Here is a 24568-nt window from a genome sequence, read left to right as displayed (position 1 = left end):
AGCTAGTGACAAAAAACAGAGTTTCAGTGAGGTAAGTAATTCTGAGAGCTCCAACAAACTAAGAGAACATTCAGTTTCTTGGTATCAGTCAACTTAAAAAGAAGTGTCTTTGTCTTGATGAAAACAGAGTAACTTGAGAAGTCAGAAAAAAAAGAAATGCAGCTGCTTTCAGAAAAGCAACTCTTGAGAAAGGACATTATGATTCCTCTCAACAACTAGAAACAAGTATTGAAAAAACTTGCTTCAAAGTATGTCTGTAAGAAGCTGACAGGAGACACTGAAAAAAAAGTTACCCAGCTTCACTTAAGGATTTAAATTTTTTTACATGTGTATTTCTAAAATAAATAGTCTTTGAGACACAAAATGTTGGCTTTTCTGACAGCGTGTCCTCCACCTCCCTCTCACCCTACCCCAGATGACAGATCTACATGAAATGCCTACCTGAAGCTGCTTTCTACAGAAAGACAGTGTAGAAACTAAGAAGTGTGAAGATGGTCTATGGATCAAGGTTAGACAATTATTTTAAATTAAGAAAATAAGAACCTTTCTACTTGGTGATTTTGAATTTTCCTTTTCCACAGGAAGATTCATGATGTAAAATAAAGATGAAGCAAATGACTAATGGACAACCTCCCTCAATTTCTGATGGGACCATACTGTGTAGAATGAGACAGAAGAAAGTCTTTTTCTTAAGAGTTCACAGTTCTTGTTTCAGAAACCCTTGCCCTACAATAGCCTGGGACCTGACAGGACTACACCTCGGATTATGATTTTGTGGGCTTTGGCATAGTCAGGTGAGAAGGACAATTCTACTGCTGCCCCAGGTTCCATAAGCCTGAAACAAGACAAGAAAGCAATCTGGAAGCAACCTCCAGTTCCCAAGTCAGCACTACTGTTGAACTGGATCAATAAACCTAACCAATTAAAAAACCCCAACACACAAGGAGATGGAATGAGAGTTAGTGAAACAGCACTGCTGACTGCTGCTAGAAGAAAAGAGTGCACAGGTGGAAAGGATGCAATGTGTACAAGGGATTATTAAGACAATAAAGGATTTCCAACTTGAGAGCCCATAGTGTATTACAAATACCAATTTTAGTGATAGTACTTTTAAAATTATCATTGATTTCATGGTAGCATCTGCATATCATTATGGGCAACAACTTTCAAATAATAGAGAAGATGCTTTTATCAAAGATTTTACAGAAATGTCACAAATGCTCACTCAGCAGAAAGACAGTGAGAGGCACACCATCATGGTGCTGGTCCATGTATGTGCAGGTCTCAGGAAGCCAAAAGCACTGCCAAGACTGCAGTCCAATGGTGTTAAAGCTGATCTCTTCTTCCATTTGTGCATGTCACTAAGGTAAGAAATCTTCCTCAGCAGACATCTTACATCATGTGTAGCTCTCCTCTTACATAACTCATTCCCTACAGTATCTGTGTTTCCCAGTATCGTATGAGTTTTAATCCTGAGTCACACACCCAGTATTACTCACCACTTTGCAGCAGAGGGGCCAGAACCACCAGAGCAGACCGAGTGCTGCTAACAGTAACAGCACAAGAACAGCAACGAGTGCTGCCACTCCACTAGACTGCAAAGAAAGCAGAAAGACAGCGTCAGTGGATGTTGCAAATAACTGCTGTCTTGTTTTCCCTCTCACCCCAAATCATTTCCTACTAACTGATAAAAATCCCAAAGAAATTGTACCCACTCACTTCATCCTATTCTTGCTAACAGAGGAATTCCTCACACAGGATCAAGAAGGGTGTCTGAGCCAAATTCCTATTTGGCACAAGTATAGTTCCACCTTCTGTTTTAAGTCCCACTCAGTTCCATCAGTTTTGTAGAAGGTAAGCTAGGATGCTTCAACAGGAGCTGTGGTTCATCGTTAATGATATATCAGTGTTAAGGAGAGGGAGGTGGTGACACCATTCATGTAGGTGCTTTTATTCTTACTCTTGCTGTTCTGTGCTGCTGTGCTGGTTTGCAACAATGCTGAGAAAAATGCAGCAGTGGCCTCATAAAAACAGAAGTTATTCAGACTTCAGCTGGGGAAAAAGGAAATGAGAGACACCCAAGGAAAAACCAAGGCTGGAGTACAGCATGAGTAATTCTCTCCAAGTGAGAAAAGTTATACTGGAGATACACCATTGCATATGGGAAGTAAAACACAGCTTCATTCCAAGTACATGTAGGTGGTGAGGCAGTTACAAGGAACAGGTAAGATGCAGGCCTCCATGCCTAGATCCAGCGTGGTTTTTTTTGTTTGTTTTCACTGCAGCAATGTGTGTTTGCTAGTGGGGGCTGTAACTTGTAACACTAATACATCAGCTAGCCATCAGCATTAGTGGAACAAGTCTAGCAGTGACCCATTTCTTGCAGTTGCCCATCTGCTACTATGGAAACAGCAGTTCTCCTTGTATGGAGCTGCCTTTGCTGCAACATGTATGAAAGGAAAAGGAAAAAAAAAAAAGTAACAGGACAAAAAAAATTTACCAGAATTGCGACAGTTTTCCTGTCAATGCACATCTGTACTCATTCTGTTTCCTGTTACTGAAAACTTCAGACCACAGAGAAGCACTGCTAGAGTACAGCAGAGGTGAGACAGCCGTACCTGGCAATTTGGTATGATCTGCTGAGCATCCAGGCTTTGTTTTTATCCATGCAGTCTTAGCGATTTTTAAGGGGGCATGGGGAGAGACCTAACATACGCTGCTTCCTCCGAAAGCACTAAGAGAGACCAGCAGTCTGCTCTTAGCCTCCAGCACCCTCTGTGACTGTTCTGACCTTGCCCTGTCACACGGAGGCTGCCTCAGCATGCTGTGGTGTAAGATTGAAATGCTTCCAAGTGATAAAGAGGCCCTTAAACAGAGAGATCTGATTTGCAGAGTGTGTGTTTCTTCAGCTCTCCATTCATTCAGGCTCTCCTGAAGCTGAAATGCTGAACTGAGATTATTCTGATTCCACAGTTATCCTACTATTTAGTTTTTAAATGAATAAAAGAAATATGTCCTTATTTTTTTCTCTTTTAGGTTAATTACCTAGGAGTGATAAAAATACTGTAGGAAAAACACATGCTGATGAGCAGGAGGTTCTGTTCTGTATACTTCTATGCCTGACAGGAAAGCTGCACTGAAGTCACACTTCACATGTGTAACAGGGTATTTTCAAACACTCCATCTATATATAGTGCTCTCGTATCTAACAGCAAAAATTGTAACTGTCCTGCCTGTGTAATACAGAAGAAATTAATGGTGAGCAGAAATGTCAGGTTAGAAATTTTAAAGCTAAGTTGGAAAAGTCCCTGACTGTATAAGCATGTACTTTATTCCAGAGGCTATTCACTCTCTTTGTATAAACCTAGGATAAAAACATAGCAGGATGTTCCCACAGCCCCTGAAGCAGCTAGCCAAACAGATGCAGCAGCAATGAAAGGAGAAACCCCTCTAATAGAGCCTGTGTCAGAAAACAAAGGTAAATCTTCGAGCCTGCTAGGTAGAAGATGGGTTTTGTGTGTTATTCGGAAATCTCAAATCACAGAACCACAGATGATACATGCAGCAATGCTTCACTTATGTGGAAATACTGCAAAAACTACTGCAAGAAAAGATCTTCCTAAAATAAAACTGTTTGCCACCTCAATAGAAAGAATTAAGGGAGTTCTATATAACTGCAGAAAAAATCTTGTCTGTAACCCCCTCACACACATTTCACTGGGGAACTGAAAACTTAGTTGTGTGTAGTGGTGTTGTACAACAGGGTCTAAGCACATCTCAAATACATAGAAAGTGACTCAGGGGTATGTATGTACGCACCTAGCTATTAAAAAAATAATGTGTCAGTAAATTGTGTATATTCCGTGTGCGTCTGCACAGGTGTATTTTTCATTTAGGTGGATTTGAGCACTCTGAACTTCTACTGGGTCTTTCCCTCAGTTGAGAGGTGACACAATGATGAAGAGCAGATGGGTTTCAGGACTATACATTGGATGATGTCAACCATTTACTTACACACTCCGAGGCGGTGATTGTTAATGAGCTGGACATGAAAGATTGCCCTTCGTTCAAACTCACCAAGACTTCCAAAGTTCTGGAAAGAAAGGGAAAAAAAACTGTCAACCAAGAAAGGGTCACTGAAAGCAGAGAGGTGCCAGGGAGGCACCTGTACCTCTAGGCTGTTCAACAGAGGTGTTCCCAGAGGGAAACACGGGAGTCTCCAAGCTGCACCAGGAGACACAAATGACTCCACATAAACCGCCACAATTACGTTGGGTGATAATTGCTAGAAAACTCCTATGACTCTTAAAATGATCACAGTACTTGGCTGCTACAGAGTTGGACCTTGTGGTGTTAAGAAACCCATTTTTGGTCATTTCAACTGATCTTTCTTTTCCTCAACTTATGCTGCTTAAAATGAACAACAGAGTCTCCCTCAAGTACTGTGCTGATGACTATTTAGAAATAATTTATTCCTCTTGATAGAAAGCTGAGTACAGAATATGCCTGTAGCATACAATAGTCCAAAAAGTTTTACACAAAAAATAAAGTTCAGCTGTAAAAATAACATTGTTTTATCTGTTCCATACACATCTCTCTAGTCATATGCAGACATTATGGATAAAAATGTCGGATAATTATAAATGGTCAAGTCTTTCTATAAATAGTACATAAACACTGCATACAACAAATAGTATGTAGTTTACATTTTACAAATTAACCCTAGAAGAAAACAACACATGGTGAATGTTAAACACACGAAGACTCTTCAGCTTCTCTGGCTTGGATTCCCAAGATTCAGACAGTTTATACTATGCATAGATGTAATTAAATAAAAATATAGATATGTATGAACTAAAATGATTAATCATTTATACTGTTCTTATATGTCATGAATTTTTATTCTGGCACAAATGCTTTAGTCAATATGGAGTTCAAAGCTATTTTGACTAATTTGGCTAATTTCTTTTTCAGTTTTAGTAAAAATGAAGTAAGTTGCTTCCACTAAACTCATTTTTAAATGGTCTGTCTGTTATGAATAACTGATCTAACAAAAAGAATAACTGTAATTTACTTCTAATCATTACTGGAATAAGTGAATCAGAACAAATAAAAATAAAAAAAATTGTTTGGTTGCCTTTCAACATAGTAAATAAATCAAACTATACCAAAACTGATGCTAACAATGTATTTGTTTAATGTGATGTGATGCACCCACAAGTATTTTTGGATGGCAACTTTGCAGTTAAGCACAGAATCAAAGAGGAAAGATTAAACTTTTCAATGCTTCACTTTCCACCATTAGACTTGTCTATTTAAAGCATGACTTGGAGAAATGAGCCACAGGCTCTGCACTAAGTTTTGAACTTGGTTACACCCCAGAAAGGGCATTCATTGTGGTCATGCTTCCTGAACATAAAAGCCATCCAGCCTTTCTTTTTCTGAACTTGCCTAAACAATGGTGGGTGCCTTGTCACTGACTGATGCCATAACTGGGATCATATTGCTTGCTTCAAAGCCTGCTCTCACAGCCCTTCCAACAGCTCAATCCAAATGTACCACACCAAAAAACACCTGATTTTTAAATCAGTGGTAGACCCACTGCCTCCTGCATTGACTATTTCTGATCATATTTTAACTCTTGTATAAAATACAATAGGTTTTCCTCAGCTCTTTTATCTTCGGCTGGAACCAATTCTTAGTCTCTTGTTGGGCAAAACTCCCACTGACATAAAAAATAATTCTGCCTATGCACTTGTGAAGAACTGCTGGATTTGATCAGTAACATCTGACTACAGCTGCTGCCAGCTACTGGGGCTGAGTTTCCAGAATGCTTTCAGATGCTCACTCCTTCCCCATTGCAGTTTGGGGGGGGGGGAAGTGAATCCTAGATTTTTTTGGGTTTTTTTCCTGCTCTCCAATTAATTCCCTTTGCTGGTGGGCAGTATCATTCTTCTTCCTCATCCATGTGAGTTCGTGTCAGCCAGGAATATTTTCTAACATCATTTCACAATGGTTTTTATCCTCTGGCTCTTTTCTGATTTGCGCAACATGCTACCAGCAATCCCAAACCTTTGTCTCAGAAAAGGAAGATGCACTGGTGGCTGACTGCTGCTGCCAGCACTAGCAGACACTGCCTGAATTGTCATACACTAGGGCTCAAATGCTTTTCAGCTGAGCAACTAGGAAGCAAAACACATTTGAAAGTTAAGGGAAAAAAAAAAGGTACTGTTGAGGCATGTCCTCCCTAGCTGCTACTCATGTTTAGTTTCGTTCTCCTGTATAAGAAAGCCTACACAAAAAAAAAAAAAAGCTGCCAAGTACACCAAAATGATAATTCTGTTAGATCTTCCTTTGCAGCAATGCTACACTCATAACCTCCAGGCTGCCCCCCATGCCCTGACAGGTTGGTCAGCAAAAACGTTTGCTGTTTTGGTGTACCTCAGGAATTCCTGGAACTCTGAGGGGTTGGTGCTGTTAAGCTCACTCCATCCAGTTCTCTCTTACACATTAAAGCTTGAAGCCAAAGATGCTTTTTTCTTCTACCTTCCTGGGGGCTGAACTGCTGCATGGGAGGTCCATAGATCTGATCCTTGCACACAGTGATGCCTGTGTACAGCATTCAGCACTGCAGAGGGCCCCAGAAAAGGGCACCCACAGCACGTGAGTATAAATGAGAACTGGGTCCACAGCTCCCCAGCTGCCACGGACTGCGGGTTTGGAGTCCCTGCTGCTGTGTGCCACCTCACTGCTGTCGAGCTCTGCATTCCCCTGGCCCTTAGCTGTCAGTCTGACAGATATCCCAAGCAACAGGCTCACTGAGCACATTGGCTATCAGCACAGATAGGATACAGTAGGACCAACTGGTTTCCCTATCAACTTCCATTTTGACACACAGCTGCAGGGATGAGCCATCAGAGATTCCCTAGGAGTTGAGCATACTTGCTCAGTTCTAGAAGCCACAGAGTGAACTCATACAGATAATTATTTCATCTTCAAAAGGATGAACCTGTCAACATACAAAATTGCTTGCTTCATGAAACTGTCATGTCTGTAGGGTATGGGAAACAAGATTTTTCCATTTCTTCACCTGTCTGATGGGCGATGTGCACTTCGGATTCGTATAAACATTGCCCCTATGAACCTAGAGTTCCAAGAACTACCTATTTCTTCTACTCAAGTGTTCAAACATCCAAGAGAACGATACATACATGAACACGTATTTACTAGTAACTGTCCACATCTGTGAGGCATTTAGCTCAGCACTGTGGAAACGGCAAATATTTTGAAAATAAAAAGACATTCAGCAGTAATTATGGAGTTTTTTAGGCACTTTCGTTTCCCACTGGTGACTGTCAATATTTTTTGAATGTCAGGTACAGTCAGTAAAACTCAAATCAGCTGAAGGATGAACCAGCCTATGACACCAGGTAATATCTAAACTTTCAGACCTCATTTCTGTACAAATACAATCTAAAGGGCTGTGAAACAGCAGTGATTTTTCAGGACAGCTTTAGCTTAGGAGAGAAGGAGCGGCACAGATTTTGGTCAGCTGGCTGTAAGACCTACTTTCAGTCTCCTTGGTGGAGGTGATCAGCAATGCCTCTGAAAATGTCTCCACATGCAATAAGTGTCTGCTTCTGTAACACTGTATGGACAGATCTCCCAGCAATTATTTATGTAATTGACATGACTATACCTACAGGATCTTACTTGTTTTCCAAAGACTCAAGGAAAATTGTTTGTCCTGCTGAGGTATGTAGAGACAGCGAGACAAGGGAAGAGAAGATGTCAGTGCCTAGCACCCAAAGAAAAGCCATGCTGGTATGGGGCCCATGTCTGAGCCCACACTGTGCTTGATTACACCCAAACAGCCCAGCAACACACACCGGAGTGCAGGCTGTCCCTGGAGTACAATACACCTCTTGACACAGCCCCATTTTTGCAAGGAAAGGTTAGCGTGATACTTTTTTCATACCAGCACAGAACAAAACCAAATGCTGAGTTCCTGAAACCAGCTGCAGAACAGAGTACCTCCTCAGGTCAACCCTGCATAAAACCCACAGAGAATCAGGAAGTGTAGATGTTGATGTTGCTGTGGCAACCCAGGAAGACATGCTCCAACAGCCAGATAAAACCCCACCTCTGCTGTGTGATGCTTCTGCTTTTTAAAAATGGTCTTATTTATGCATGAAGTTAACCACAAGACTCTTGCAACTTTAAACTGCATCAGTCATGGCCCACTGCCCATTCTAATAAATAATTTACAAAAAAATGTAACTTGAGAAGACCCAATAATTGCAATTGTTTTTTTCCTTCATGTCCACTGGTGTTTCATTGTACCAGAAGAGGAACATGGCACACTGCCATATGGCAGTACAGCTCTGGTCTAAAGAATTTCATACCCTGTGAAATACAGCTGACATTTCAATCCACAGTAACCTATTTGCAAAGTATTCATTTGCTCCTTACATTATCAGTATCCAATAAAAGACTGCCATTTTATGAGCCATTAAAAAAGATGAAAAAATTAAATAAAATTGTGAAAGACATTTGCTGGAAGTAATAAATAATTTACCTCCAATTTTCACACACTGAAAATTAAACTGGCAACTGCTCAAAAAGTTATTAAAATTATGGTGACAAAAGTATTTTAGAATAAAGTGCCAGCATTAAATAGCAAAAGTGCTGTACATAGTAGGATGGGAAAAAATAGATATAAAAGGGTGCTTTCTCTTAAAAAACTTACTTCAATTAATTAATATATATAGCCTTATTACACAGTTGTTACTGGTAACACAGTGTCTGTATGTATTTTTAAAATAGCTATACCTCTATATAAATAGTATATGTGTTTACATACATCCATAAATGTATATGAAATTCAGTGGGGAGTCAGTAACAGTGCTGGGAGAAGGGTTTTGTGAAACTCCTCATTTAAGTATAATTTTTTTTTTCAATCCTATTACTTTATCCCATTGTAATTTACCATTCCCTACAAGACAGTCTGGCAGCAGCAAAGGGGTGCCACTGTGGCCATCCTTTGGTGGTCACTGGAAGGATGGGGAAACTAACACAGTGACTTTCAGTGGCTTGGTAAGGTTTTTCATGCAGAAATGTTGACAGCTAGAGCAAATACCAGGTGTCAGTCTGAACAAGTGTTTGATGTTTCAGAATGAAAAGCAGGCAGAGCTCTGCTGCTGAATACTACTGGCCTCAACTCAGGAGGCAAGCTGAAGACTTCAGTGGCAGGTGAGGCAGGCTCTGCTGTACCACCCTTCATTTTCTGCCTGAAGGCTGAGCAGCAGGAGAGTGATACACATGGGGAGACAACTGATGCGCACCATAGGGCTCTGAGCAATGGCTGATGATGTCTTTGTGGTATCAGCTCCAATGTCTCTGTATGGACAGAAGGATTTCCTTTGACCAACTTGACTGAAACTACTGGCCATTATTGTAGTGAAATGAGGCAATCAGGTGTTGCTAATTACGAGGTGGGAGGCGTGAGCTTGTGTCACCAAGTGGTCGCCCAATCCTGCTCATGCACAGCTGGGGTAAGCCCCAATTGGGCACAGGTAGGCTTAACACAAGCTCACACCTCCCACCTCATAATTAGCAACACCTGATTGCCTCATTTCACTACACATTATTTTCTGGGGATATAACTACTATTTACCCAGCCATTCTCACCAGCCAAAGCACAGAGTATGTTTCCCTGTTCTCAGTTAATGAATACTCCAGGACCACAAATGTGACTCTCTTTATCTACGGACACATGCCAGCAGCACAAGGAGGCCACACAAAGCCATGGGGGAAGGTATGTCAGGTCTGTGCTTCAGGTTTTGTTGCTCTTCCTAGTTGCAAAGCCCCAGCTTCATAAGGACACAGCAGGTTCCCTTGGAGCAGGGTTACAAAGCTCACCTACCAAATGCTCAGTGCAGCTCCACCCTGCCAAGGATCGGCCAGGACAGGGAAGCACTGGGTACAATTTGCTCGAGTCAATGGGAATTGTACTGGGGACAGTCATGATAAACCAACCACACAGGGGTGAGAAGGAACATCCCATTACTTTCCTGAGGAGAGCAGGACCTGCACACTATGCAAATCATTATGGTGTTTGAGGGTTTTAGTAAAGAATTCATATAAACTCTTTCCCCAGCCCTGGCTCCCCCTACCCCCTCACCCCTTTCTTAGTGTAGCTTAGCACTAACATAAATTCAAATTATAGTTCTCTTGGGGTACTGCCTTGTTACCCCAGAACTACCCAAGTTCCTCAGCAAAGCATTCAATATATTGCCTGTTTGGGTTTGGCTTTCCCCAGGAAACAGGCAGAAGCACAGTAATACACAAATACTTCACTGCTGGAAGTGCTAGTGAATTTGAAAGGACTGAAAGCCAGCAGTGAATTAGCTCTGATCTCATGGAATCATGGGAACCTGCAGTAACAGCGTATGAAATGTCATTATTATGTTAAATTAGTCTATTAATTCAGCTCAGGATACTATGTCCACTGCATAATATTAAGCACTTAGTTCTGCTCACGCACTCCTTCTTAATGCTCTGGGAACACTGTGTGCCCTATTGAGGAACGTGAAGGACTGCATTAGAAATTACTACTGATCTTAACATCAGATCCATATGTCTTAGGAGCCAGTTAGCCTATACAATTCATTGAAGATGTTTCCATCTGTGAATAGTTCACATTATAATCTAATTGCGTCAAACTAAATGTATTCCTAAAATGTTTTCAGAAGTTAATATTTATAACAGAAATTAAGCCTAATCCAACCATACTTCTGGTTTGCCCTGTCTGAGGTTATTTCTCTATATATTTTGAAGGGGGGGAGATTGTACCATGTGAGTAACCAGTGATTGGTAAACATAATTTTTATTAATTTATTTTCATTGGGTTAGGGTTATGGCTAGCACAGCAACAAAAAAAAAGCTTTAGATGCTAGTGCTGAAAATCAGTGCTCAATCTCAGTGACTTTGCAAAGAAAGGAATTAGTCCAGGTGGGAGAAGGTCCAATTCAGGGCAGATCTCTTAATCCACTGCTACTGCTCTTTACATTGAAGAATAATTCTCATATTAAATCAATGGGCCTAATTGAGCACAGAGGCCCTGGAATGAGAACACCAGGTGAAAACAACTTGATTTGGAGATGGCATCCTCCCACTTTCTGAGCACAAGCACTCACCTGGCTGAGCAGGGCACAGGAAGTTAAAAGGGGGCAAGTGTGCTTGCTTCCTTTTCTGTAGGTGTTGGTTGTGGTTAGAGCCCTGCTCAGCTGGTGTGTGCAGGGAATACCCCAAGGCTTCAGGAAAGCTGAGAAGCCCAAGGAAGCTTTGGTGGCTGGCACCTCCTTCTGCAGCGGTGGACTGCCTGTGCTCCCTCCTCCAGCCCTACCGAAAGTACAGTGAGGTACCATGGGGGTTTACTGTGCTTTTGCCTTTTTGTAGGAATGACTGGTGTTATCTGGAATGTGAAATACCTTAGTCAGCAAGCTACCTCTTAACTGAGAAAACCTACTGAATCCTCATTTTAATTGCTCCCTTTTTTTCTCTAGACAAGGTGTTCTTCAAGCTATATGTAGTCACCATGTAGTTTACAGACTGAAGATGAGATCTTGATAAGGGTCCTTAAACTTGTACTTGAATATTTAAACAAGTTTCCAAACTTTCAAGTGGCCAAGTTCTCATCAGATGCATTACCCTTGCAGTAATGAGGGATTTAGTTCTGTGGCCAAATTTATCTCTTGCTGTAATTGTTATGAAGGTTATATGGTAAGGCTACTTAGTTAACAATACCACAAAAAGAGGGTAAATGTAATGCTAGGTGAAAAGAGAACAGAAAATGCTCAACACAGCCTATGAAACAATCCTTTCTTAAATAACTCTGAGAGTAAACAGGTTAAACCTGCAGTCCTTATGCAACTTCCCTTCTTTGGCACTTCCTCTCTGTGGTTGCAATGTTTCCCAAAATTTTATCTTTCTCAAACAAAGAGAAAAATGTGACAAAATGAACAATGGTAAATACAGCCATAGAAAACATCAGTAATTATCTCCTTCATCTAGTTTTCAGCTATTTGCTTCTATGTCTCAGGAAAGCTCAGTTCTGCACAACTTTTTTCAATAGTCCTTTAGGGAAGACAAATGGATGTTCTACTCAAGTTAATGAACTGGATGAATTTATGGGCTTGTCTGAATAAACAAGACAACTGGTATGTTTCACAGCAAGCTCTGGAAATAACATGGTTTTGTGTATTTGAGAACTTACATGTAGCTTACATGGGAGATACACCTGGTGTGAAAAGCATAATTTAAAGATGTTTTAGATTTATTTTGTAAGAATTCAAAATTTCTTATCTACTTTGTATTTTATTTCCATCTGGTAAAAGCATTGCAGAAAGACAAAGGCTAATTTTAACTTACAATTCTTAGTTACTAAATAACACTACACTAGCAGGTCCTGATGTAGGATGAGCCTAGCAGTGGTTTTCAGTTCCTAAATGTGCACATTGTAGGCAGTGTGACTGCTGGATGGAAACTTTGTGTGAGAGGTATTGCAGTGGCTGCGGTGGTCTGCTATGCCAACACTGAGCTAATAAGATGTGAAAATTGGTGCTGGATTAGGTCTAAATATCAGCTTATTGCCTGCTTGTGTTTTTAATGCTTGAAGAGTTGGAAGGAAGCACAACTTCGTAATCTTAACAATACGCTAATGACACTTTTTGTGAGGGACTGTAAATCTGCTTATCGCTCACACCCAGCCCCCATTCACACATTTTCAAAGGCACTCTTTTGAGAGAACTAATGATACTGTATTAGCTCTCTTTCTATTTAGATATTTATTTCATATTTGCTTGAAGAATTGGGCCAATGTTTTAGAAAGCACATTTAACTATACCATATGCCTACTTAAATCATCCCTATCAAACAAGTTGTAGGATGATGCTCTGGTTCATTCTGTTCTGTTTTCCCTTCCTTCACAATGTGTTTATGTATATTTATCCAATTCGTTCTGTGCCTCTTGCCAAATTGCAGGTTTGAGATCTCAGCTATGCAGGGGCAGCTGTTCTATTGTTGATGCCTTACAAAACAAAGGTCACAGACTGAGCCTGTACCACTAGAACTAATGACAGATGTATGTTAACCATTATGGTATAGGCACAGAATGAGCAGGGTTCGTGGGCCCTCAGAAGACGGAATAAATCTTACTTTACTCTTGGCTAAGCAAGAACTTGAGTCTCATTTTTACATTAAGAAGTCATTTTTGTGCAAATTAGCCTCTTGCAAAATATCCTGCTGTTTATTTACTTTATTGACATAATTCCTCCCTCTGCCTGGGAAAACAAAAACAACAAAAAACCAAAACCACAAAGTTTAAACAGCCCCACCACCAAAAGCCAAAAATCTGAAAAACAAAATTAATAGCTGAGCTGTAAGGAACAAGCTAGCTTTGGTTCATTTAGGAATAAACCCTAGCTTTTCCCACTTTTGAGATTGATAAGAATTACCAGCTGTTCCAGCCTAGGCAGCTACTGACCACATAAAGAAGAAGGTTATCAAAAGAAGATTGTTTCCAAACCTAGCCCAGCAACTCCAAGTGATGGAACAGCAGGGCAGGCCTGTTTCAAATGCCCTTTGTTTGGAAAGAGATCAATTTGCAAGGCTTGTGAATGCAAAGCTATTTGCCCCTTGGGTGGCCTGACATACTATTCTTTCTTCTACTGTTGTCTTTCAAACCAGAAGCCAAGACTCCAAGTTATTTAAAAGGCTGTGTATTAGAAGTACAGTAGTTTTTGAAATGCCAAAGAAGGAATAGCTGGAGCAAGCTAAAGAGATGAGGCACATGTCCACAAACACAGCTCTGAGACTATACAGCTGGCTTTGAGGCTGGCTGTGTAAGGCGCTCCACCAGTGTGGTGTTAATTATTTAAAAGAGAGCACTGAGGAAACCACCATCACATCTGTCACCCACACACAGGAAGAACCTTCACTCCTTGTACAACCAGATGTGTTTATTTGCAGCCTGTACTAACCAACTACTTAATGGGTTAGTTATTAGCCAGAAGTTAATTAGGCAAACATACTAAACATCAGTCACCTCACAAAGCATCACTTCTTTGGAGCCATTACCAACCACAGGAAAAAGGAGGTAAAAGTAAAGATCCCATAAAGGGATTTTTTTTTCTAAAAGTGAAACAACCCTAAAAAAGTTCTGTTGTCTATAAGTAGACAAGTTTCAAAATTCTTAAGCAACATGGATTCAATAGGTGATTGAGCTAGTTCTTAAATCACTAACTTAAAGGCTGAAGGTGTTACATAAAATAAGGAGATGGTTACTTCTTTCTTCCCTCATCTTTTAAATCTGATTGGCTAAGGCCAGTACCTCACTTTTATAGACAAGATCAAAAAGACATTGAGATAATCCAGAAACAAACAAAATTAATCTAAAGACCTGAGGAGTATACAGAAACCACACAATGCTGTTCCTGCTTCTGAATTCCCTCTGACCTGCCATCCCATTCACAAATGAGTTCACAACAAGCAAAGCAGCTGTTTTCAACAGGAAGAACAAAGACTTGAATGGCACAGGCTCCTCCTGTGAGAAATGTGGTTAATAACCAAATAAAAACATGTCTCAAGGTAGGTTTTGCAGCTCAGAAACACAAAGCAATGTACTTAATCCTAGAGATTATTTCCCACTGTTTTCTTTCTAGGACAAAAGTTCTTATTCATTACGATTGTAAGGGTTTGAGCTATTTATTCTCCAATCACAATTAGACTCTGGTAAGATTTACTCAATAAGATAAATTTTCCCTCAGTACTTTCTTATAAGGATGCCTGGATAGGAAGTACATTTAGAGTTACCACTACACTTGTCAACTTGTGCTGTTGCCAAGAGCTCTTACTATTAGCAATACTTTTAAAAAAAGCTGATGGTAACTAACATCTGATGCATTGGTGTGTGCTTTGTTTCAAGTAAACCGCAGACTGGAGGGGAAACTTAAGTCAGCTTCTTTGAAACTGAAGGAAACAAAGACAAAGAATACAAGCACAGTAATTTTCCTTCCTACCATATATAAAAAAAAAATACTATTTTATGTTTGCTCTAAGTATCACCAGCTGTTCATGTTGGACGGGAGATAGGAAGGGATATATGTGAGCTGAAGCCAACGTGCTTTGAATAGAGGGCAAATAAGGTCATTAAAAAGCAGTAGTGTAGACTGTGCTATCTGATCACAAATTCAAATGGAGAACAAGGTTTCGCTTGAGCTCTGGCTTATGTTTGGATTTGTCCCTTTTGGCTTTATTATTCCTTAAGCTTGCAAGCCCAAGGAGAAAGATACTCCCCAGTTCTGTTCTAGGGAAACCCTCAGGTAGGTGGGGTCAAGTGCCATTCACCACAAGGGTGTCAAAGTGTCACTCAACTGAGACAAAAGCATTGACACCCCCCCCCTTAACCTGAACGCTGTCATCCAGCTTCACCTGTTTGCCCTTTGGTTGGTGCTTATGTTATCTTCTTGGGCTGAGGGGTAAATGCTCTCTTTATTTTGTGAGCTAATTTTAGAGCGAACACGGTATGAATTCAAGTGCAGGATGCACAAAGGTGGAAGCTGTCCAGCAATGCTGACGATGCATTAAAAAATAAACTTGTGTAGTTTCCTCAACTCTTTAAAGAACATGATGATTTTTCAGCCTCTTGGTTAATTTTGAATAATTCAGTGCCTAGCCTAGACCTAGCCTTCTGTGCTTTGTTTTTCTACAAAACCAAATTGGATTTTTTTCAGTAGGCACAGCAAGCCCAAACTCTCTTACTATAAGGCTCAAAGGAGAAACCAGAGTACAACCAAACTGAGGAAGTTAAGTAGTAGATATGTAAATATTCACTGCAAATATCTCAGTAAAATACTGGATTGCTGTGCTAGGTTAAATTTTTATTATTGTCATCCACTTGTAAAAGAAAAATTGTAAATGTTCAGTAAGGGAAATGTATACTGTTCTGAGAGCATTTCTATTGAAGGCAGAGGGAATTTTATCACTGGCTCAGAGTAACAATTGTCTGTGAAGTCAAGCCTACAGATATTTTCTGAATGCAAACTCAAAGAACTTAGAGCAAAAATGAGAAGATTAAAAGCAAAGGTAATGCAAAAAGATAGGCTTACAAAACTATACCAGTTTTTCCTGTATTGATCTTCCAAAAAGACAAGGGCTCTGTTTTCTTTCCAAAGTACAATGACTACAGAAACATAAAAGTAACTGAGAGGTCGAAGAAATCTCTGATTCAGTTTGGTTCCCTTAAGCTGTGGCAGAACAGCAAATTCAAGACTGAGCTAAAAAGGGGAACTGATTTTCCCATCTGCTCTCCAAGACCCTAAAATAAATGGCTTTTAAATTATCAGTGCAGCAGGATCTGAGTACTTTTTAGTAAACAGCTTACTTGTAATGTTACACTTGCTCTCACGCAATAAAAGTGATCTCTCAAAGCACAGGAAGCAAAGCAATTCAACTTGTTTGTCTCTCATCATAATCCTGCAGAGTGTATGTGGTACTTTTCCTTTCTGGATTATTTCAAAACTAATGTTTTTTTACAATGCACATGTAGCTCATGGAGAAATTCCAAGTAATTCTCATCTGTTACCTAGTCCAGGGGTATGTTAAAATAAGCTCATTTCATAAGCAGACTGTAATTTTGTGCTTTTGAAGTGGCACAACAAGGTATTTTGAATGGCACACACAGCACAGTCACATCGTCACATAACCTGAGGATACACAGCCATCTGCTCTGATGTACTGTGAAAAAATAGGCTTTGAAAAGAATGCTTGGTTAAATCTACAGCTGGCCTTCTGAAGGCTCCTCAGTAAGTGCAGCAAGCAGCTGGAAAGAAAGTAGCAACACTTTCTGGCATGAGTCTAGGAGACCAGGAGTTTACCAGCCTAACACCTTGGGTCCTTCCGCATTGTGTCTGTTTCACATGGGTGTCTACGTTTCTGCATGCAAAAAACTGTAAATTCATTAGTCAACAATGAATGCCTCCATTTAGAAAAATTTAATGAAACTTGTATGTCTTTACTGTTTACCCAGAAATTAAGCTGCAGCTTTAAAACTCAAAGTTTACTTTTTCTGCTTGTGTTGTTCTTAATTCCACTAAAAAGAGCAGAGTGGTTGTTGCTAAATTAACATCTAATATTAGCTCCATTACATGAGGAATTATTGGGAGTTATCCAGCAATAGTCTGAGCTGTGCCAGTGGAAAGTTAAGAGTTCAAATATGTACATATCTTTCATAGCTGTCAGTCTTCTGCATAACAAACTGTTTATCTCTAGGCCAAAGCTGTAACTACTTCAGTATCAGGTTATGGAAGTCTATTTTGCATAGTAACTTTTGAAAAAAAAAATATCCTGTAAACCTGTACAATATCATGAGTATTGTTTGCACATTCCTTCTTACAAACACTGCTGAGAAGGAAACATGCCATAATTAGGTGCTTGATCTACATTGCAATTACAATATGGTGAGCTGTCAATTTCAATAACACTTCACAGGCCGAACAAGCTCTTCACAGGCTCAGAAAAAAAATGCAAATACCTTCCACTATGCTTTAATATATAGAAATATTCCATGCATTTCCCATTCATTTGGTAGGACAGGATGTTTGCATACTCTCAGTCTAACAGTGTGTGGAAAAGCATTTACAGCTTCAGCTCTTGGGTGCTTGATACCAGGGCCTAACTTGCTGCTCTGACTCCACTGAAACACTTGGCACAGAGACGTGGGGTTCTTAACCTGACTGATTTATGTGGCACTAATTACAAAACTAGATCTCTTACAGCTGCACATGGCACAGGTTTGTTACAGCTGTTTTGCTGTACAGTTGTCACACAACCACATGCAGCCTAACAGCCAAAACTGGTGCAACTTCACAGTTTAATGTAAAAGCATGTGGGACTAGCAAGCTCCTGTGGCACATCATGCAAGGTTAACATTTTGTGTAGCTACATAAAAGGCAACTGGAGTATCAGGAAAACATAATGGCATTAAACTCATTCCCTTCCTCTGCTTTCCATGTAACTCTTCTCCATGCAACCCTCCCACATGCTTGCTGTCCCTGTGCTGCCATAAACCAGAGGCTGGTTCAGAGGGAGCTTTGGCTGCTGCACAGAGGCAACTCCTCTGCAGTGATTCACCTTGTTCTCTTCCACTTGGGTTCATCTCTGGAGTGTTTTTTCTTCTACTACTTTCCAACTATTCTCCTCCCAGTTGCCACTTCAAGCACAGACAAGAGGTGTATTTGGAGTTTTGCTACCTGTCTTACAGCACAGCTGAGGTGGTTGATAGTAGCTTAACTCAAAAGTAATTACTGAAAATCTTCTGGGCAATATGCTTAGCTCTTGAACTGCTAAGAATTGCAACAGAACAATAATCAGGCAGAGCCGCAATGCTGCTGTGCATCCTATTGGACAAGAATTAACCTCATCTCAGATAACTCCCTGAGAAGAACTAGTTGCAAAAGAGGGAGAACGCCAACAGCCTGAAAGCCTTTGCCTTCCTATAGAGCCAAGATCTGACATGCTGTTTTCTGACTTCTGATTAGCTTAGAATTTCACAGATCTGAACAGTAAAACTGAAGTGATCTCAAAAGCCTAGGGCATATCTGAATTTGAGAGGAGGGGGGAAGGATTAGTTCTAAAAGGGCCAGAAGTAATGTGCAGCCGTGGCCAGTGACACAGAATAAGGCAAGAGCTGCAGTTTAGCCACAGTACTCTGAGGAGATTGCTGCCTCTGTTAAATTAGTGCCTCGTTTTATCGTTACATGTTGAGCAGTGGTATGCATCTTGACACATAATTTTAATAATAGCTTGTAAGTGTCAGTGATAATGTAATCTATTTTACAATAAGACTAAAGATTATCCAGAAGAGAGCATATTATGCCCTGTTAAAACAGCTAATCTGCATAAAACTTATGACAAGCCAGACCTTTTCAGAGTTTAATAAACTGGCTGAATATTCATTTTTAGGGCACTGTCCAAATTGGTTTGGTCACGGATGACTATTTAAAGCCCACTCCAAAGCTGGCAAATACACCAGGGAAATAACGCAAGGGGGAGGGAAAAAAGGCAACAACAAACCACCCCCCTGTAAAACAAACAAAAGACTGCCTTTAGCCAAACCCCTCACTATTAGCATCAGCAATAATGGGTCCAATTCTAACAAAACATAGGATGACATTTGTTTCAAGTACTTACTGGCCATTTTTGTATAGGATTGGTGCAGGGCAGAGCAAAAAATCAGATTCCATTTGTTTTGGTTTTTCATCTGAAAAAACAAAACACATGAGTTTAGTATAATGAGCTGCTTAAATGAGAAGCTCATGTGTGAAGATGGTACGAAGTCCCTCCCCTTCCCACAGTACACTGTTACTGGTTCAGTCACATCTGGAACTTGAAAACAAGACAGGTCCCAGTTAGGGAATAAAGCTACTGCTTTTTTAAAGCCACACCCTGAACATACAAATGCAGAGCTGGCCTACAACACCAGCGTGAGCCCACACTATGTTTTACTCAAGTCAACTCATGCTCCTCCAGGGAGATGATTTCTTAGAATTGAAACCATTCTTGCAAAGAGTGAGAATGCTATTAAGGGTTTCCTTAAGAAAAAGAAGATAGTTTGTTTCTACCTAGCTCCAACTCTGTGCATTGTATTCAGTCACTATTTTATCAGTTGCGATGCGAGTGTCTGTTTCTCTGGTGCTGCTCACGGTTTTGAGTCTAGCCCTCTGTAAATCTCTCAAACTTATAAAGCATCTGTTTGTAGAACACCTTGTCCTTTCCTGCAGTTGTGAAAAGGAGAGGTGGGAGCTCTCTTATGTCATGTATTTGGTAAACTCAGAAAAATTCTGCTTTGTGTGCACACAACCATCCTCCCAAATTTCCCTGTGGTTGGACTGTTAATTTCTGTACTGGGTCCTGCAAGGCTCCTGCAAGCATGGACTATTTCCTGACTTAGGAGTGTGTCCTGCTTTGGGCCAGGATAAATGTAATTTTCTGTCTTGTACTTTTGCTTTCACCTAAGTCTCTTGTAAGTAGCTGCACTTGCTGAAATTAAGAGCAAGTTTCTCAGACAGTGTCTGCTTCTAGGACTGATAACACTCAATGTTTATAGTTACAGCCAGAGACTGGTGTGCAGGGCCAAGGACACTGCTCAGCTGTGAGGAACATTTTACCCTCCAGAAGGAGTAAGGAGGTCCCACCTGAACCCCTCCTTTGGGGAGGACTGGACAAGATAGATGCCAGAATTGACCAGAGGATTCCATCCCATACATGTCATACTCAGTATAAAGTTGAGGGATCACCAGGGTCAAACCCCTTCCTACCTCCCCTTCTTCTCCTGTCCCTGTTTGCTTCAGCATCCTGGGAGGATTCCATCCCTTCCTCTGCCTATGCTCCTGATCCATACCAGCCTGAATCTGTGTGTTCCTGCTTCCAGCTCCCCACTTCTGCTGACTCCAGGAGTCCAGCCTGGACTTTCCCAGGGCTGTCCTGCAGCCTCAGTGGAGACATGAGAGTTACTGGGGGAAAGCGGGGAGGAACATGGTATCAATTTTCCTGTATATTTGTATATATTTAGTAATTTTTCCTATTTATCATTACTGTTTCATTAAAGTTGTGTAGTTTAGTTTCCAACTCATAGGTCTCTCTCCCTTATTCTCTCTCCTTTCTTTATCAGGGAGGAAAGGGGGATTAATAGAGACCATCTGATATGCGGTTTAATTGCCAGGCCAGTGTTAAACCCTGACAGATTTATTGGCTCCCAATGTGGGGCCCAAGCTAACTAGGTTGAGCCCACTTCAAGTTTTTACTAATTTGCCTGAAGACTTTGAATTCTAACTCGGGTGGGCTTTGCTTTGCTGAGTGGGAATGAGACCTTTTTCTTGGGAAATTTCACAGGGTCGAGCCATATCTTTGGTATTCAGGCTATGTGATGTGCATGCTGGAATGAGTGTTAATATGTGGTTCATTTTGGGTAAGCGCTGCTTGAGAAAAGTAGTTGTTATATGGTCTGCAATACTAATATACAGTGCAGTGGTGTTTCACTCCAGGATTTAAAAATTTGTTGGTAATTACATTTTCAGCTTTCTTAAGAATATATACCACTCTTGGGCTGAGTTCACCGGATTCTAGTCAAAATGGCATTATGATTATTATGGTTTTGAATCTACTGCTTGTTGTAGTCAATGTTTCTCAGATGTGTGTATGTATTCTCATATATTATCATATGTTGGTCAGGAATAAGACAACTACAATTAGGGGAATGAGCACACCTCGTACAGAGAGCACCACTGGGTGAGAGCAGGTAAATGATCTGCCAGATAAACTTGGAGACGACTCTGTCCTGCATTTAGGGAACAGGTAGACATACAAGTAGTCCAGGGGAAGCTGAAGGAGGAGCTGTTAATGTAAATGAGCTTTTCTCACATGCAATAATCTGCACTGACTGCTTGGCCTAGATTTGGGACTAGTTGTGAGGTGGGGAAGAGGGATTAGCACATTGCCATATGTTTTTGTCTTAATGGTATGTTTCATAGATTATTTTTCTATCCCATTGCTACATTTGGCAGGTTTCCTTTCTAGCATTTGGTAACAGTTTTTTATAAATGCAAGAAGAGAAATGTGCCAAATGCATCATTTAAAACCAGAGCTGACAAAATAATGGTTAACTCTGAGGCTGGTCCCAAAGCCCAGCCTGGGCTCTCAGTACAGGGAATTCCAACGTTACAGGACATGGTCATGCAAGTGCCCTCAGATGGTGAGGATGCTGCTGAGAGATGGACATGTTTTCGTAGAGGAGAATGCATGACATGGAGACAATTTTCCTGGAACCATCTCCATCCTCCTGTTACTGCTCTAAGAGCCCTTCCTGCCTTTTTGTTCAGCTTAGCTCCATTCTTTGTTAGCCTTCCTCTGAGTTAAAAATGCTCAGGCCCCAGCATAGGGCTGTAGAGAATGACCTGGCGTATCAGGGAAAGGATCACATTAAATGCCCTCATTTCCTTCCTGTACTACTCCCTAAACATTTGCTGTTGTCCATTGCTGAAGAAGAGAACCTGGGTGGGTTGTAGCAGGCCTCTGGCAAAATCCCATACAGCAGATTGTGTTTTTACAGTGCAACATATAATAAATACATCACTATGCCATTACCCTCCCTTCATGTGCTTTAGTGCCCTCTTTCCTGAAGCCAAGAAAAAAAAAGCAGCCCAGAGATCTAATAGGAAATTCTCATGTATTTCTACCATGGCAAAGCAGATGTACACATGCTATAAAAGACTGCACAGAGAAGTGGAGTAACCAGAGTCAGAAACTATTTCAAAAGGTTATTTAGAGGCAACACATTTCAGATATTCTTCAGCACCACTCATGTAAGCTGTTAAAAGGTTTTCTAGGTAACCTATTCCAGGCCTGGGAAATGTTTACAGTGAGAACCATTCTCCTAACCTAGTTCTGCTGTAGAATTTGAAGCTTGTTGCCTCTTGTTCTGAATGGATTTGGAGAGCCCAGCTTATTTTCAGCCCTGCAGCAGCCTGTACATAAATATTCTTTTGGCCATTCCTCCTTTCCTATAGACATAACAAACTGAACTTTTCTGTCCTTCCTTATTGCCTGTGTTCTGGACTCCTGCCCACCCTTGCCAGCTCCCTCTGGACACTCTGCAGAGACTTATGTCCCACTTGTAGCACAGAGCACATCCCCATCCAAGTTCCCAAGGGCTATCATTGGCAGCACCACAGCCCACCAGTTAAAGTTTAGAAAGCCTTTCTGGTGCTTGCTGCTAGTATTGTTACTAAGTAATGCCAGAAAATTCCAGTGTGATAGTAGGAGCCTCCAGAGCACAGAGGAGGATTAAATGTGATGATTATGGAAATGGCTAATCCCTCCTTAACTCTCATATTCTATAGGTTCTTATCCCCACTAGTGCCTCAGTGCATTCCACCAGAATATCTGGAATGGTTCAAATGCCACTACAAATGTACTACAAAAGTGAAGAAGGTATGCTCTGTTATTTTAATCTCCCAAATGGAAAGACTAAGGTTTAAAGAAGTGAAGCAGGAACAAAACTTCAAATAGATGACTTCCAAACCAGACACTTAAATTGAAATTTTAGTTCTAATAGCTTCACATCATGTTACTGATGTCTTAACTATTTACCCTAGATAGTGTGGAATAATTTTAGACACCTGGAACTAAACTATTCTGCTTCCCCTTTTTCCCATGTCAGAAATGTAAACCATGATAATAAATACACAACTGCAGCAATCATTTTGCCACATTCAAAATTTTAGCTCTATAAACCTAGTTTATGCAATAACTATACGTAAGCAAGCTATAGTTTAATTTGGGAAACAAAAGTGACCATTTTAACTGAAACTTAAAGGAAATGCATGCAAGCAGGATGTATTTACATAGGGTGCCTTTTTCCAGAACTACAGTGCTATTTAAGTTGTTTTCCAAATTATTTTAGATATTTAAAAGGCCGAAGAGATTGTCAGTCCCATCCAAGTATATATGATACCCAAAGAAAAGAACAAAATGTACTGGAAATATACGTTACATTGGGTAGGAATTTAAGACAAGCTAATATAAAAATCAGGCAGTAGGTAGGGAAAAAATTAGTTGGGTTTTTTTCTACAGATCCATTCTCAGCCATTTTCCAGTCTGGCTTGCTTCTAAGGGATACTACTTAGAGCAATAAGTTGGATGTACTTATACATCCATTTTTGTTTCTGGATATAAAAAAAGTCCAAAAAAATGTTTCCATTAATGGCATCTTGCTACCATCATCTACCTTGTGCCAGTGCAGGCAACAGTGCAGCAAAAGGAAACAAATCCAAATTCTGGAATTACTTCCTCTCTGCACTTTTGCAAGTCAATGCACTGAGCAAAAGAAGAACAAGTCCTGAATATTTTGCAGAAAATTAAAATCTCTGTCAGCACAATTAATCAGAGGGCAAAAAGGAAACAGTCCTCAGTATCTCCCGATTATTTCTAACTTCTGCAGCATTCTACTCAGAAAAAGGTCCTCACTGAGGACTTTTGTTGTTCCTTGACAAAGGAATAACTAAGGACTGCAACACCTGGTCAATGATGAGTAGCACTACTAAAACTGAATAACAAAACCACCCATCTGCAGGTCCCACAAACAAACAACACCAAAAAAAATAGAGAACGACACAAAACAGATAAAGCTACATGAAAAGTGCCTGTACAAGTTCCTGTCTGAAAGAGAATTCCATTCCACAGATCAGGAAAGTAGTCCAGCTAGGGATCTGGCTGCAGTGAGATCCACTCCTAGAATATAGTGCTGCTTGTGAGACTGAGCTGATGAATCATGTAAAAGCACAGGGACAAAACAGTACCAGCTGCTCTGATTTGCCTTATTCTCTGCTGTAGCAGGAGCTCAAGGAAGAGGAGCCCAACTCACAGAAGAGCACCTGTGGCCTGCCAAGCCCCTGAAACAAACAGCTCTGTGGCAACACCTCTGGTACAGCAGATAGCATGGCAGAGATGA

The 24568-nt window shown here is 40.6% G+C and overlaps 1 protein-coding gene across 3 annotated transcripts in view; it reads right to left on the bottom strand.

Moving 5' to 3' along the window:
• Positions 1-24568, bottom strand: part of ANTXR2 (ANTXR cell adhesion molecule 2) — a 96386-nt gene that overhangs the window by 44930 nt on the left and 26888 nt on the right. For all 3 annotated transcript variants that reach the window (XM_008497460.2, XM_030450005.1, XM_030450007.1), the window contains 3 exons: positions 19252-19321; positions 4015-4093; positions 1500-1595 (listed from right to left, as the gene is read on the bottom strand). In XM_008497460.2, coding sequence (XP_008495682.2) covers positions 1500-1595; positions 4015-4093; positions 19252-19321 — 245 coding nt within the window. The remainder of the gene's footprint in view (positions 1-1499; positions 1596-4014; positions 4094-19251; positions 19322-24568) is intronic.

This window comes from Calypte anna, chromosome 4A, assembly GCF_003957555.1.
Source record: "Calypte anna isolate BGI_N300 chromosome 4A, bCalAnn1_v1.p, whole genome shotgun sequence".
NCBI lineage: Eukaryota > Metazoa > Chordata > Aves > Apodiformes > Trochilidae > Calypte > Calypte anna.
The sequence above is the reverse complement of the archived record's forward strand: the minus strand, read 5'-3'. Positions and strand labels throughout refer to the sequence as shown.